At 47.7% G+C, this 13302-nt stretch overlaps 5 protein-coding genes across 5 annotated transcripts; 3 read left to right on the top strand and 2 right to left on the bottom strand.

The window, feature by feature from the left end:
• Positions 1-673: 673 nt before the first annotated feature.
• RhiXN_06260 (glycoside hydrolase family 16 protein) lies at positions 674-1957 on the top strand (the record flags this gene model as incomplete). The annotated part of the gene is made up of 7 exons (XM_043326076.1): positions 674-781; positions 833-864; positions 941-1170; positions 1227-1461; positions 1516-1720; positions 1773-1830; positions 1887-1957. The coding sequence occupies 7 exons, from the start codon at positions 674-676 to the stop codon at positions 1955-1957; spliced, it is 939 nt and encodes a 312-aa protein (XP_043181508.1).
• Positions 1958-2265: 308 nt separating this feature from the next.
• On the top strand, positions 2266-5025 carry RhiXN_06259 (uncharacterized protein; the record flags this gene model as incomplete). The annotated part of the gene is made up of 8 exons (XM_043326075.1): positions 2266-2329; positions 2382-2497; positions 2549-2711; positions 2763-2800; positions 2851-2964; positions 3022-4325; positions 4382-4583; positions 4633-5025. The coding sequence occupies 8 exons, from the start codon at positions 2266-2268 to the stop codon at positions 5023-5025; spliced, it is 2394 nt and encodes a 797-aa protein (XP_043181507.1).
• A 2967-nt stretch (positions 5026-7992) lies between these two features.
• Positions 7993-8827, top strand: RhiXN_06258 (uncharacterized protein; the record flags this gene model as incomplete). Its single annotated transcript, XM_043326074.1, has 4 exons — positions 7993-8269; positions 8320-8480; positions 8535-8692; positions 8746-8827. The coding sequence occupies 4 exons, from the start codon at positions 7993-7995 to the stop codon at positions 8825-8827; spliced, it is 678 nt and encodes a 225-aa protein (XP_043181506.1).
• Positions 8828-9243: 416 nt separating this feature from the next.
• RhiXN_06257 (Muskelin) lies at positions 9244-12181 on the bottom strand (the record flags this gene model as incomplete). The annotated part of the gene is made up of 13 exons (XM_043326073.1): positions 9244-9541; positions 9592-9645; positions 9817-10032; positions 10083-10284; positions 10339-10400; positions 10449-10624; positions 10672-10957; positions 11132-11367; positions 11419-11518; positions 11568-11764; positions 11821-11840; positions 11897-12008; positions 12068-12181. The coding sequence occupies 13 exons, from the start codon at positions 12179-12181 to the stop codon at positions 9244-9246; spliced, it is 2073 nt and encodes a 690-aa protein (XP_043181505.1).
• A 117-nt stretch (positions 12182-12298) lies between these two features.
• Positions 12299-13008, bottom strand: RhiXN_06256 (dehydrodolichyl diphosphate synthetase; the record flags this gene model as incomplete). The annotated part of the gene is made up of 5 exons (XM_043326072.1): positions 12299-12409; positions 12459-12579; positions 12642-12743; positions 12795-12911; positions 12965-13008. 5 exons carry the CDS (start codon positions 13006-13008, stop codon positions 12299-12301), a joined length of 495 nt encoding a protein of 164 aa, XP_043181504.1.
• Between the last annotated feature and the right edge of the window lie 294 nt (positions 13009-13302).

Genomic DNA, 13302 nt, shown 5'->3' with positions numbered 1-13302 from the left:
ACATCCATTGAGCAGAGTTCCCGACTGAGACGGGCTGGGTTTGTTGCATTGTAGCTCATACATGATCGACTCCGCACCAATAATGTTGGTGCTACTCACCTTTGATTTACAATATATACTACGTATACCGTCGCCTTCCCGCGACGCCTGCCATACTGGTAGCCACTCCCCCACGATTGCTAGCGGCTTGGAGTCATATGTGTTCAGCTCGGTTATTTCGATCCAATCTTGGCGTTTCTGAAGAGCAATGGCACCAGCGCCACTGTGGTGTGATAAGATCCTGAAAATCAGTACATCAGTAAAAGATTCCTTTTTTCAGTAGGATATGGCCTGAACATTTCAATGTTAGTATGCCTCCCTCAGCATGAATCAGACTATGGAAGAATTGATACCTAAAATCAGTATATATTGACCTTGATTTCAACTCAATTCTCACTTAAACACACACACTGATTTTCAGCATTATAACCTTGTACAGTGGCAGTAGATGTGGTTTCGATCCTGCGTTGTCACGTGGTAGCCATGAATAGGGGGATGTTTCAGGGGGTTGGGTAACTTTAGTTCCATAAACCAAATCACGCTGTTCCATTGACTATCATCACACTCGTTTCACTTCTCGCTCCCATCAACTATTACTAGCTCACTAACTTGAAACATTCTTCGTTGGTCCCAGATGCTTCATTACCCCTCGTTTATTCTACTCTCCTTTCCGCTTTTGGTTACATGTTCGCTCCCCATACTCTCATTTCCTGGCCCAATCGCCAATTTTCGCTCGTTCCAAGTAAGAGAAGAGATAATCGGCAACAAATTCTATGATGTTTTCAATTTTCAGACATTCAACGATCCAACCCACGGAAGAGTCAAGTACGTGAGCCCACTTTCTATTTTCACAGCCTGGCTTATTGGCTGGCCAATCGATCTGAACCCATCATACGCCCAGTTATGTTGACCAAGGTTACGCCAAAACGAACAACCTTACCTATGCATCCGAGTCTAAATTCGTTATGCGCGCTGATGCGGTCAACAACTCCAAATCTCACCCAAGGGGACGGGATAGCATTCGCGTTGCCTCCAAGCAACATTACGAAGACTCGGTCTTGATTCTCGATCTGACTCACATGCCCACCGGGTGCGGTACTTGGCCCGCGTTCTGGACCGTCACAACCAGCGGTAAGCAATAAAAGGACCCATGGAACCAACTATGTCCCCACGAGTCTGTTGAACAGGGAGATGGCCACAGGGAGGTGAGATCGACATTATCGAAGGGATCAACAAGCGCTCGTACAATCTCGCCTCTCTTCATACGACTCCAGGGTGCAATATGACAGGCGCTGTCCGTGTCATGACAGGCGTCGGAGAAAGCAACGAGTGTGACGCCAAGCAGAATAACAATCAAGGTTGTGGTGTCAAATTCAGACAAGGCTCTTTTGGACAGAGGTTTAACAAAATGGGTGGGGGGTGGTATGTGTTCAGGGGACATTAGCGTGCATATAGTCTGACTGGGTTGGTCACCAGGTTTGCAATGCGCCGCACCGAGCAGGGTGTCAGTGTCTGGTTCTGGGGCCGTAATGATATTTTGATCCCAGAAGAAGTCCGAATGGGTTCCAAAACTGTGCAACCTGAGTGCTGGGGCCTACCTGTAGCCGATTTCCCCGCTGAGAATTGTGATATGAAGAGCCACTTCGGACCGCACGAAATTGTCTTTGATCTGACTTTTTGTGTATGTCGTTTTTTTTATTGGTGAATTCTTCTAGTTAACAAGTGATATACAGGGAGACTGGGCAGGGAGTGAATACCCCAAATCAGGTTGTCCTGGGACTTGTATCGATTGTAAGTTCAATTAGGAGACCCGTAGAAGCATGCTGACAAAATCCGGACACAATCAGTCGTCAACAATAATCCGAAAGAGTTTGTAGAGGCCTACTGGGAAATCAATTCTCTTCGTACATACGTTTAGATTTGTCGTTCAGATATAATTATATACCTACTCCTTATTCCCGGCTCGTGTGCCGCGTCATATGCTTCTGTTGATCAATAAATTAGTGATGCGCGTTTGGTCACGTGAATGTTGATGTTGACATTCTTGGCTCAACCCTCAATTCGTCTTGGACACGGGATTTTGGGGTTATGATCACCATAGCCCATCCCACTACAGCGAGGCATCCATTTGCGGACAATAATTCCAGTAAGTTGATAAATTCACCGCCCTATGCCCATATCTCAAGCTACCTATTCGCTGCAGCACGGAGCCTTGATTCCCCCACCATGGATGCCCCCAAGCAGGGCGTCCTGCGCATCCAGTCGCACAAGGGAAAGGAAAACGTCTTGCGTAAGTACTGAGCATCGGCCGCTTGAATTGCTCACTGAGGGTCTCTTCTCAGCCTCTGGCCTTCCTCGGTTGTCGGTAAAGAAAGATCCGAACCAACCGTCATCAGTATCAACACGTAAGGTATCTGGTTCACAGCCTACCTTGGGAGCTGCTGCGCTTCGAGCACAGGTAAGATCATTTGTCAACTTGCTGGCTGTAGTCTCTCACTTGGGCTGCCAGGTTGATACACTCCGAACGGAGAATGCTAAACTTCGCAAAGAACACCAGCGTGAACTTCACAAGTCACAGGAAAAGGCGTCCCAACTCGAGTCAAGGGTCCAAGATCTTGTACGAGAAAAATTGACCAGGGATAGCGAACATGCAGAGGCTGAGAGAGAACATCGTAAGTTTATTTGGCTGTCCGGGATTCAACGGGTCTTGACTTGATGTGTAGGGATGGTCTCCCAACGAGAAGCCGCTCTCCGAACAGCGGTGCGTTACCAGTCAAGTACTGACTCGGGCTCAGACTAACATGGCTATAGCTCGAAAAATCTGAATCGGCATTAAAACAATTAAATGAGCGAATTGGTAAGCTCGCTGGGGCCGAGCGGAAGCTGGAGGACATAGAGCGAATACACAATGATGAAAAGCGAAAGGTATCTAATCTTTCAACGTCTAAACAGAGTTGTCTGTGTTTACTGTCTGTTCATTAGCTCACAATGGAAATATCGTCCCTCCAATCCCAGCTTGAAATAGCTCGTACGACTGTCGGCGAACATTCGGCTCGATTGCGTGAGCGAGATACATCCAGACGGTTTGAAACTCGTGCGCGGGACCTCGAAGTTCGAATTCAAGAGCGGGACTTGCGGATTCGGGAGCTCGAAGAGGAGCTGGCGACTGCCGAGGCTCAGGCGCAGGTCTACGAGGGGCGAATGCAAGTATACGACAAGCGAGTCAAAGCATACAAGGAACGAGTTCGAGTTGCAGAACAACAGGCACGCGATACTGAAATCGAAATGGAAGCCTTAGAGGTCTCTCAAGCAGCAAGTAACGAAGAGACATCCAAGGAGCTTGCCTACGCTAAAGTGCTACTGGAAAGATTTGCTGTTGCATACGGCCAATTACACGCGAATTCGCAGGCCAAGGATAAGGAGATCCAGGCGTTGGAGGGCGAACTCCGGGATAAAGGAAGGAAGATAGCGACATTGGAGCAAATGGCGGTTTGGGCTGAAGAGGAGAAACGTAGCTTAGCAGAGGAACTTGGCATTCAACGGGATCCAGTATATTCAGAGTGGGGGAAATATCGGCATACCACTTACGCTGAAAGGGATAGTTCACAAACCGATCTAGATGAGCTCGTCATAGCCGTTTTGGAAGGACAACGCGAGATGCGTCTTATGGAGGTCCAGAAGCTCCGATTATTCTCGAACGACGTCCACACCTCTATCGCTGACACTTCGTTACCTTCCGCTTCCAACCTTTCCCGTTCCGAAGAACTTGAACTTATTAAACTACGCGCCGAATGTGCAACACTCCGGGAGGAACAAGAGTCGCTAGAACAAGATCTTGTTGACGCTGCGATGGAAGCCGAGGAGCACAACCATCAGATTGTCGCATACCAAGAGCTCCAAGTTGAATATGCAAGTCTCGAGGCCGAAATTGCGCACCTCCGTTCTCGTACTATCATCCCTAACGTGGATCCGTCCCATACCAAGGCACAGGCCGAACTTTCTCGGCTTGAGGCAGAACATAAACAACTACAGGCTGAATTTACAGCCTACAAACAAACAATGGAGGAGACGGCTCGAGCAGCCGCCGAGCATGAGGCTCGGGCTGTTTTGCTCAACGGGCTTCAGGCACGCGAGCATTCTCTACGAGAGCAAATGGATGCTTTGCGTACTCAGATCGCTCGATTGGAAAAGGACTTGCAGGATGAGAGGGAGAATGTAAAGCGAGCGGAGAGGCGATTGGTCCAGGCCAAGACCATTGAAGATGAATTGAGGGAGGATATCGACGAGTAAGCGACATCTCGGTCTTGGAGTGCGTTGGTTCTAACTAATATTTCACGCACAGGATGATGGAGGCACTCGATAGGGCTGATAGATACGAGGAAGCTTACAACACTCTGGTTGGAGAAGTCGTCCAGCTTGGTTTGAGTGACAGAGAGCTTGACAAACTCCAGAAAGCGAGTGAGGCGGCCCTGGGTGTCTCGAATGCCAATCAAAAACTCAAATACGTCGAGGAGATTAAGGCTGAACTCGACCAGATGGCGCAGGTATGCCGTTCATCCAAATTCATTCGGACCAAACTAAAGCCGTCAATAGAAACTGGCGCAAACTGAACGGGAGCGCGACCAAGCGCGAGCACAGGGAGTCGATCTCCGCCGAGAACTCGGCGTATTCCAGACTGTAACTGGGCTCAATGGGTGGATGGACCCATCGCGATCGGCTTCCACACCCCCGATTCGCTCGATGATGACACCGCCTGCACGGCTTCCATCGCTCCCATTGGAGCGGATCACGGAAACGTCAGCACCTAATGAAGGCCTAGGAGTCACGTCCAATGCACGCCCAGAGCTTAGAGCTCTTGGGCTGGGCTTGCCCTCAGCACGACGACCTGCTTCGGTTCCAGCGCCTGCTCCGGTTACCACCGACAGAAGAATCTCCCGGGCATTGAGCATGGCACTGGAGGCCGAAAACATGACTTTGACCGAGTAAATAAGGTACATGACTTATTCCTACTTGTAGCCTAGTATTACTAGGTACTATTCCCACATACCACAGTCGCTCGTTTTATACCTTCCCCACCTTCTTTTATTGATCGGATCTTGAAGTATCCACTCGTGTTTCCGTGTATCTTTTTTGTTGTATTACTCGGGCTCGTATTCTCGTCTTTTCTGTTTAACTTTATTGGTGTCTCATTGCGTTTTTTTTTTTTGGTTATCTTATGCTGGGTGGATTACAATGATATAATTCGTAGAGACCACATCCGAGATTTGCGAAACTCACTTATGAAACAATTGCAAATTCCCGAACTTAACAGAGCATCATAAATATGATTACACATGTTGATAACTGGCTCCAGGTGATCGCGTTTAAACGCTTGCTATTCTGCGCATACATTTCGTGCCTCTTGAGATGGGACGTCGCCTGGCATTGAATAACCAAGCTCGCATCTAACCGCCCGTGTAAGTTGACCGAGCTGTAACTTACTTTCATGTTACGTGCGTTATTGCTCGTGTCCATAGGTTTGCAATGGCTTCCGAACAATGTCTTTCCTCGAAATTCATTTGGGGTTCCCACTTCCCCTTTCGTAAGTACGGTACCCTTCAACGCCTAGCTCCTTTACGAATTTAGTCACCCTAGCACACGCGGCTCCCTTCAATTTATTATCCATCAATACCATACCTTAATGGTGACCTTTGACATCTGATAGGCGTTAACCAGTAGTGAGAGGAAGAGTCCATGTTTCACGAAACAGAATTGTTTGCGCAGGGGCTCATTAAGGTCTCCTGGCCTACCCACTCGTTCGTACGCCCTACACATCGAACTAAATGCTTCCCGCCATTGAACGAACGAGTGCGAGGTTTCCGCCGCCGTGGTCTCTCCTGTATACCGGAGTGTACCTTGTCCCAAACGAAAGTTACACCTATATAGTTTCTCGAGTTTGAATGCCAGTTTGAGTTGTTTGATAGAGAGATTCGCGGTGTCAACCCGAAATTTGCACCCAGAACTGGGCGAGGCGATGTGCGATTGTGTTCGGGGCGAGTATTAGTGTGATTACAAACTCGGTATATTTTGTATTGAATGTTTGCATCGAATGGGTACTAGACCTCAAGGATATGTTCAGTCTACCCCTTTGTCCAAATTCAAGGCACAAACCCATCGCCTGGAGGATAACCCATGTCCGAAAACGTCCGAGTATATAACCTACATCTCCAAACCCAACACTTCGTCACATTCACGTAGTGGATTGGCCCTGTCCTTTCAGCTCAGTCTCACCAGAATAAACTTGGGCGACCAACTGTTTCTATATAGCACCTTATATTACTAAAAACCACGGCTCATCAAGATGCGCCTATGCTTTATGAAATCATATCTGTCGTTGACCTTTGCCATTCTGCTCCTTTGCATTCGATTATCGGATGCAGTGCCAATCTCATTTGATCATACCGAACTCGATCCTATGGTCATTCTCGAGGGCAAAAGTTGCCTCGAGGGGTTTTGTTATGTTGGACTCAATCCTATTGAAGTCCTAAACCACCTCGAAACCGATATAAGAGGCCAACTAGAATATCTTGGCAGGTAAAGTTCACTTGGTTCCTACGAATCGATTGTTCAAACCACAACTTAATTAGACGAATATTTGATCGAACGGAAGGATCCAAGATTGGTAGTTGTCCGGTTAGGGTGCCTCATCCAAGCGGCTAGCACCGCAATAGGGCAATTCAAAATTAGATTCTCGGGACTTTTAACGGGACAAGCGTTTTTAGCATTCAAGATTTACAAAAGGATACTCTTGGTGAGTAAATCCACGCACAGATGACGCCCACAAATAAAAACCAACAAACATATGTGAGCAGTCCATTACGTACCACTGCATCAAATGGTATGGCAGTCGCTATTCATCGTACTTCGCCGCTCTGTTCCCGGTATTGGACGATGCGGAGAAAACTCTAACAATGACCTGCGGCGGTTATATCGTAAATCTTATTGCCAGTTGTATTGGAATGTTCGATAGTCTCCAGCGGTATATGGGCTAGAAATTATTAAATGGGTATGTTCGTTGTCGCGTACTTTCATTCCACGCATGCGCGAACCATTGATGCTCATATTTACATGTAATAGTTTTGTTGTTACGGGCTGGAACGAAAAGATGACGTTACTTACCCGTTGAAACAAACCCTGGGGTTAACCTTTCACTTGTTGTATAATACATTATGAGGCACCTGTTGTATAAATTCGTATTTTGTATGATCGTCCTCGGTTTGGTACAAAGCTTCAATCGCAACTTGGCCCAAAGGACCCCCACATGCTCCATTTTCTGGACGCCGGCGCATTATTCGACGTGTATGCCTCATCCAAGCAATAATAGTACTCCCTTGCAAATGGCCTACTACGGAACATGGTTTATTTTATTAGTAGTCATTGCAACCAACCGCCCGTGATTGCCGGGGCGGAAGTGCACCTAGCTTGCTGATCATATGCATATACATTACTTCCACTCCATCATTCCACCCCGTTGCTACAGCGGATCGCTACTTTGGTGTAACAACCTGGGCCTTTCTCAACCTAGATCAGTCAAATGTGCCGGGCCGTCTCAAGACCATCAACCCGTTCCGAGGCCCGGAGTGACTGGGGCGTACTTCGAATTAAGGGATTTATCAAATCATCCCTCGGTAAGGACCTAGTATGGCAACTCCAATTTTTGTCCACACTGTGTTGGTGCTTCGAATCGTGTTCCGACGCCTGAAACTCGTGTGCAGGAACGAGATTATGGATGGGCCGGGGTAGAGTGTACCTGGAGATATCAGCCGCGTTCGATCGAAACTTCGCGACTGGCTTAGAGGCTTGTGTATAAAACAAGGTATCCTCGGACAGTATTCAGCATCAGCTTAAGCTACCTTCCCTTCCTTACTACAAACCCACCCTTGAACAACTTCACTGTTCTTTCATTCCTTTACAATGGCCTTCCAGTCGACCATGTCTCGCCTCGCCGCTGTGGCTTTTATCATCCTCTCTCTTGGCTTCCTTGTTCAGGCCTCGCCTATTGCTGCCCCTGCGCCAGCATCTGGGAGTGAGGTTGTATCGCTTGAGGAACGCACCTATAGCGCTCCTCCTACCTATGGCAACTCCCCTACCTACGGCAACTGCTATGGTCAATACTGCTATGGTGGTAATGACGTTGTAGCGATTCTGACCCAGCTCCAAGCTGCCATTGAGGTTAAGCTCGGACTGTTGGGTAAGTCTATACATCATCCTGCTTCATATTCAAACTAACCGTTTCTTCAGACGGATGCCTCGGCGGTGGAGATTACGCATCTATTATCGTTGATATCGAAGGAATATTGTACGCCGCCATCGGTGCTATTCAGGCTTGCAAGATTGGGTTGTTTGGTTTCCTCACTGGCAAGCTCCTGATCATTGCCAAGATCTGGTTTGGTATTGTTATTGTGAGTGGTGGCCCGTTTTACCTTTACCTTACGACTTATTGACCTTCGGTTTAGTCCATTGCTACTCACTGTGGCAGATGGGCTGGCAACGTTGAATTCGAAGTCTTCCTCGGCCTCATTGCCAAGATCGATATTGCCCTCAAGGCTTGTCTCTTCGCTATTATCAACCTCGGAGGTTTCTTCGGCGGCTTCCTTGGCATCTGCATTGGCTTGTGAGTGTGCTCATTTTTTTGTAACTCACCAGTGTTAACTCACCCATGTTCAGGTTCGCCAAGGTCCACGTTGCTCTCCTCGTCAAGGTCAAGTTTGTTATGTGCCTTGGTGCTTTGAAGCTCGGTGGCTACTAAGCAACGCATACGGGTGGGAACTGTATGCACTTCTGTGTATGGTAGGAAGTGTTATTCCTGCTTAAGCTACTCCATATCATCTCTCTCATCACGGACCAAACTCACTCATTTGTACAAATACCACTCATTATCGGGTGTGCACTCTTTTATCGGCTTGTTGTCATATCTGGCTTGTTCGCCTGTTCGTTTCTGGATGTATGTACCCTGCTCAGCAGCTTGATCACCTGTCTGTACTACAGTACAATACAAAACCTCTTGGACTCTTCTCTTAGTGTGTTCAGTTGGGCTGGGTCTATGCGGCTTGCCTCGTTAGGACTGGGTTGATCACGGGCCAAGGTAATTATAAAATCATCTTATTCATCATTCCTGCTCCATATCCAAGACATCAACGATAGCGATAAAATTCAAAAATTGCCCTAGACATTCTCCACAATATCCCTGAGCTCAGTCTCTGGTTCTCTCTCGGCCGGGTCCACAAACTGCATCAAGAAATCAAATAGTTCTCTTCTTTCTTTCCTCGTTGCTTCGTTTGCTTTGGCACCATCACCATTCATAGTCGTATCGCCATCACTGGTTCGGCTCAATAAATAAGATAGTAGACTTCGTAAATTGGCGGCCTCCAGTTCTTCGTCGCTGTCTACCACTTCCGAGACTTCTGTTTGCAGGTATGTGAGTGCTTCGAATGGAGGCACAGTGTCGCACATCAGCTTGAACCTATATACTATTCAGATGGAGTTACCCGTAGCTTAACACCAGGAACGCACCGGAATTTTCGCACAGCAAGAAGGGCTTTACGAAGGAGCTCACTGACTGTCGGTCTAAAGACACAATAAGCTTGAAAGCGGCGCCCGAAGAGACAAGAACACTCGCCTAACTAGTCGCATGCTCCATAAATCATTCAGTCTTGGGATTCCATCTTCTCCGGAATTGCCGCCGAACCTAACCCAATCAGCTTCCTCTTCATGGAGACCAAGCATAAAACAACTAACATGTAAAACACACGATTTGCTGAATCATACACAACCTGATGCGCAGACCTCGGCCTTGGGAGTTCAAGACTTTCCCATACATCTCCACTCGGGCTCGGTCTAAGTGGCCCAATCCGAGGTTCAGAACGAACCCATAGCTTTTTTTCAATGTGGTACGTCATGAATGTCGCTGGGTCTGCGCGGGTGCGATCTCGTTCGTTATGTTGTGTTATCAATCTACTCGTGTGAGAGATCCAGGGGCAGAGTAGGCTATGAGAAGAACTCACATGTAAATCTCTCCAGCCTTTTCATCGATACATACCCTCGACGCGGTCACGGAGTGTATAATTGATGGGTCCAGTGGGATCCGTTGGGTAGCGAGCGTGGTGTGTGTAAACGAGTACATGTCTGGCACCCAGCGTGGATTCGACCGTCGTCCACCAACAATGAATATCTCGTTAGTTGGCGGGTAAAGAACCATTCCGTGGCCTGAAAATCTCGCCCTTTAAACAACAAGGTTTGCGAAAAATAAAGCGAGTGTACCTGTCCGAGAATAGATGTTTATGGGATTCGGAGAAGGACCGTCGTTTCGCGCCGGATCGTGGCTACGCAACCATAAGCCTGGAAGAGAACAAAAGTCGCGGGGGACCTACAATATATGCGTCCAAGTCTCGGTCACCAGGTTGAATGAGTACATCCCCGAATACATATGCATTCCATCCCGGTCGGATATGTGCTCCATCCTTCCTCCGAATACGTACATGAGGCTGTTTTCCTCGTCGATAATCATTTGATGGTCGGATATCGAGTGAGGTCCCCCAGCTGCTTCCTATACCTCTCATCCGCTAGTATTCTAAATAACCATACTAGACTTACGACTCCACTAGGGTTCAACAGCGTCCATGTCCCACCTTCACCTGTCGCATCCAACGAGCACTTGAAGAATTCCGCATCCGCCCGTTGAGGTTGAGGGTTGCCACCATTCGGCCTCGGTTGGTCCTTGAGCTGTCCAAGTACGTAGAGCGTACGATTAGTATGGCAGTATACCATGTTGTGGCAGCTCCTTGCACTTGGGCCCCCGACCGCTGCAGTATCTTCATGAATAAGTTTCCATTGGTTCGTAGAAGTTGTGTAGGACCAAAATCCGATAAGTTCTTGGATCCTATTGTATCCAGAATGAGGTTAGTAGAAGATAATAAAGGCAGGAAGACCAACCATCCCAGCCACCAAATAAATAAATGACGCCCTCTCGACATCCAAACACAATTGATGGCCACCCCTCCCGACCGGCGTCCTCCCTGAATCTCCACCAGGAGTAATCCGTTTCCAAACACACGCAGGAGGACTAACTCTCGCGCAATGTTCGAACAAACCTTCTTCCCCAGCTATCGACTTGACTAATGCTTCCGTCGTGACCAAGTCTGCGTTCAGGACGAGTGAATCGTGGAGTTGTGTTATTTTTGGATGTTCGGTTCGGAGGCCGGTTTGGGCGAGGAGAGATGTGTGGGCATCAAGGAAATTCGAGCGTCGGAGATGCTTGAGGATCAGGTGTAGAGCGAGGGTTTCTTTATGCTTAACGCATATCATTTTTGAGTAATATTAGACCGCTGAGGAATAAAATACCTTGATGTAGTTATCATACACCCTTTTTACGAATCCTTCCTCCTTAATCCCAGACAGGCCGACATGCCAAATGCTCATGTTGTAGCTAGTTCCATGCGGTCTATTGTTCCGTTAATACTTTACCACCAGCAATCTCCAACCAGACGTACGAGATCGGACATATCTTGATGTATCGACATGGGAATGGGACTCCAGCGCCAGGGGTCTTGTAGTTGAGGGTGAACGTTTGAGGAATATCATCGTCCCTCAGTTTCCCCCGGATAAGTTCATGCATTTCGGAATCTTTGGTGCCGAGACCGCCGTAGACCTTGAACGCCGAGACATTACATGGATGAGCTTTCATAAACTGAGCATCGGCTTCGTCACTTATTCCAATGTATGAGGAGAGTGAATTAGACGGACCTTGCCGAACCGAATCATTGCTAGAATCCCCGAGTTAATATTATGCAAGTAGAATGGAAGGAACAGAAGAACGCACTAACTACACTCGGCTTCTCCAAACTCAGCATCACCCATTGGCTCTCTTGAATTCCAGGATCGCCATGTCGCTCAGTCGACCAGCGAGATTTGGGATCGTCAGGATGATCGGTCTATAGGCGCTTACAAGTTAATTCCCCATTTCCTCTCTATGGTTCAGTGGTGACCATACATAAATATTTTCGGGTGGGTAGCCAGCCGTGAATGAGCTACACGAATCGATGATATAATTGAGTTCGGCCGAGGGCGGGAGACTCGAATCGAATAGAGATAGGGTGGTGGACATTCTCAGGCCGGTACAGCGTGGGGGTTTATCACGTGGTATATTTTGTACAGATGCTTATTCGTGTGAGCGAAAATAGGAATCCGGTCCGTACAGTAGCGACAAGTTGTGAGAAGAGAATTAGAAGCCCCATTGCTTCCTTTGGTAGTCTAATAATACTGGTACGAGGTCTCTGAGAGCAAAATCCGGCCAGTAGACGTTGGAAAAGTGTATTTGCGTGTCCGCACATGCCTGCACACCATTTAATGAAGCAGAAAGAAGGTGAAAGACCTAGACGAACCTGCCAAAGCAAGAAATCGCTCAGTCGATGAACACCGCTTGTTCTTACAAGGATGTCCAGTTTTGGGCTATCTCTTAATTTCGTGTACAGTCTTGCTTCGAGGGTTTCAGGGGTTATGTCACTATCATAATGCCCAAATTAATAACAAGATGAGAGGGTATCAGAATCAGACAAAGTACGTACTCTAGTTCAATCTCCCCACTTTGGTGAGACCTCACAATTGACTCTACCGCCGAGGTTATTTCTTCGCGGGACGTATAAGGCATGCATATGTTCAGGATTGCACTAAACCCGATTATTTAGATGAGTGTGAGTAGAGGATCCAGAGAAACGTACCCATTGTGCTTGGCAGTCATAGCCTCAGCTCGATGTACAACTTCCAAGACGTCGGGGGGCAGAAGCTCGGTTTTCCCGAGAACATTGAGGCGAACTTGGTATTTATCTAACAGGTCCCTATCATCCGCTGAGTTTTAGTGCGCATCCAAAAGACGAACTATTAAATATACCCATGAGAGCACAGCTCGTCCAGTTTATTCTTTGCAAGTGTCATAAGTGTATCGACCTCTCCCCTTGGCCTCTTGAAGTTCTCAATCGAGAATGCGTAGACTGTGACACATTTTATGCCCAACCGGAGGCATATTTCCAGCATCTATCAACTCTTCTCAGTACCCTCAAACCGCCACATTAAGATCCGCTTACTCGCTTAAGCCCCAAATCCATCTGTATGCCCCTCGGAAACTTCGACTTGTTTATGCCGAGCATACCTTCGATTTCCATCCATCACAAACGCAACATGTTGAGGGACTGGTCCAGCAGATAGAATATAAATGACCAGTCGAGTTAC

Source organism: Rhizoctonia solani, chromosome 7 (genome assembly GCF_016906535.1).
Source record: "Rhizoctonia solani chromosome 7, complete sequence".
Classification (NCBI taxonomy): Eukaryota; Fungi; Basidiomycota; class Agaricomycetes; order Cantharellales; family Ceratobasidiaceae; genus Rhizoctonia; species Rhizoctonia solani.
This window is presented reverse-complemented; position numbering and strand designations above follow the sequence as displayed.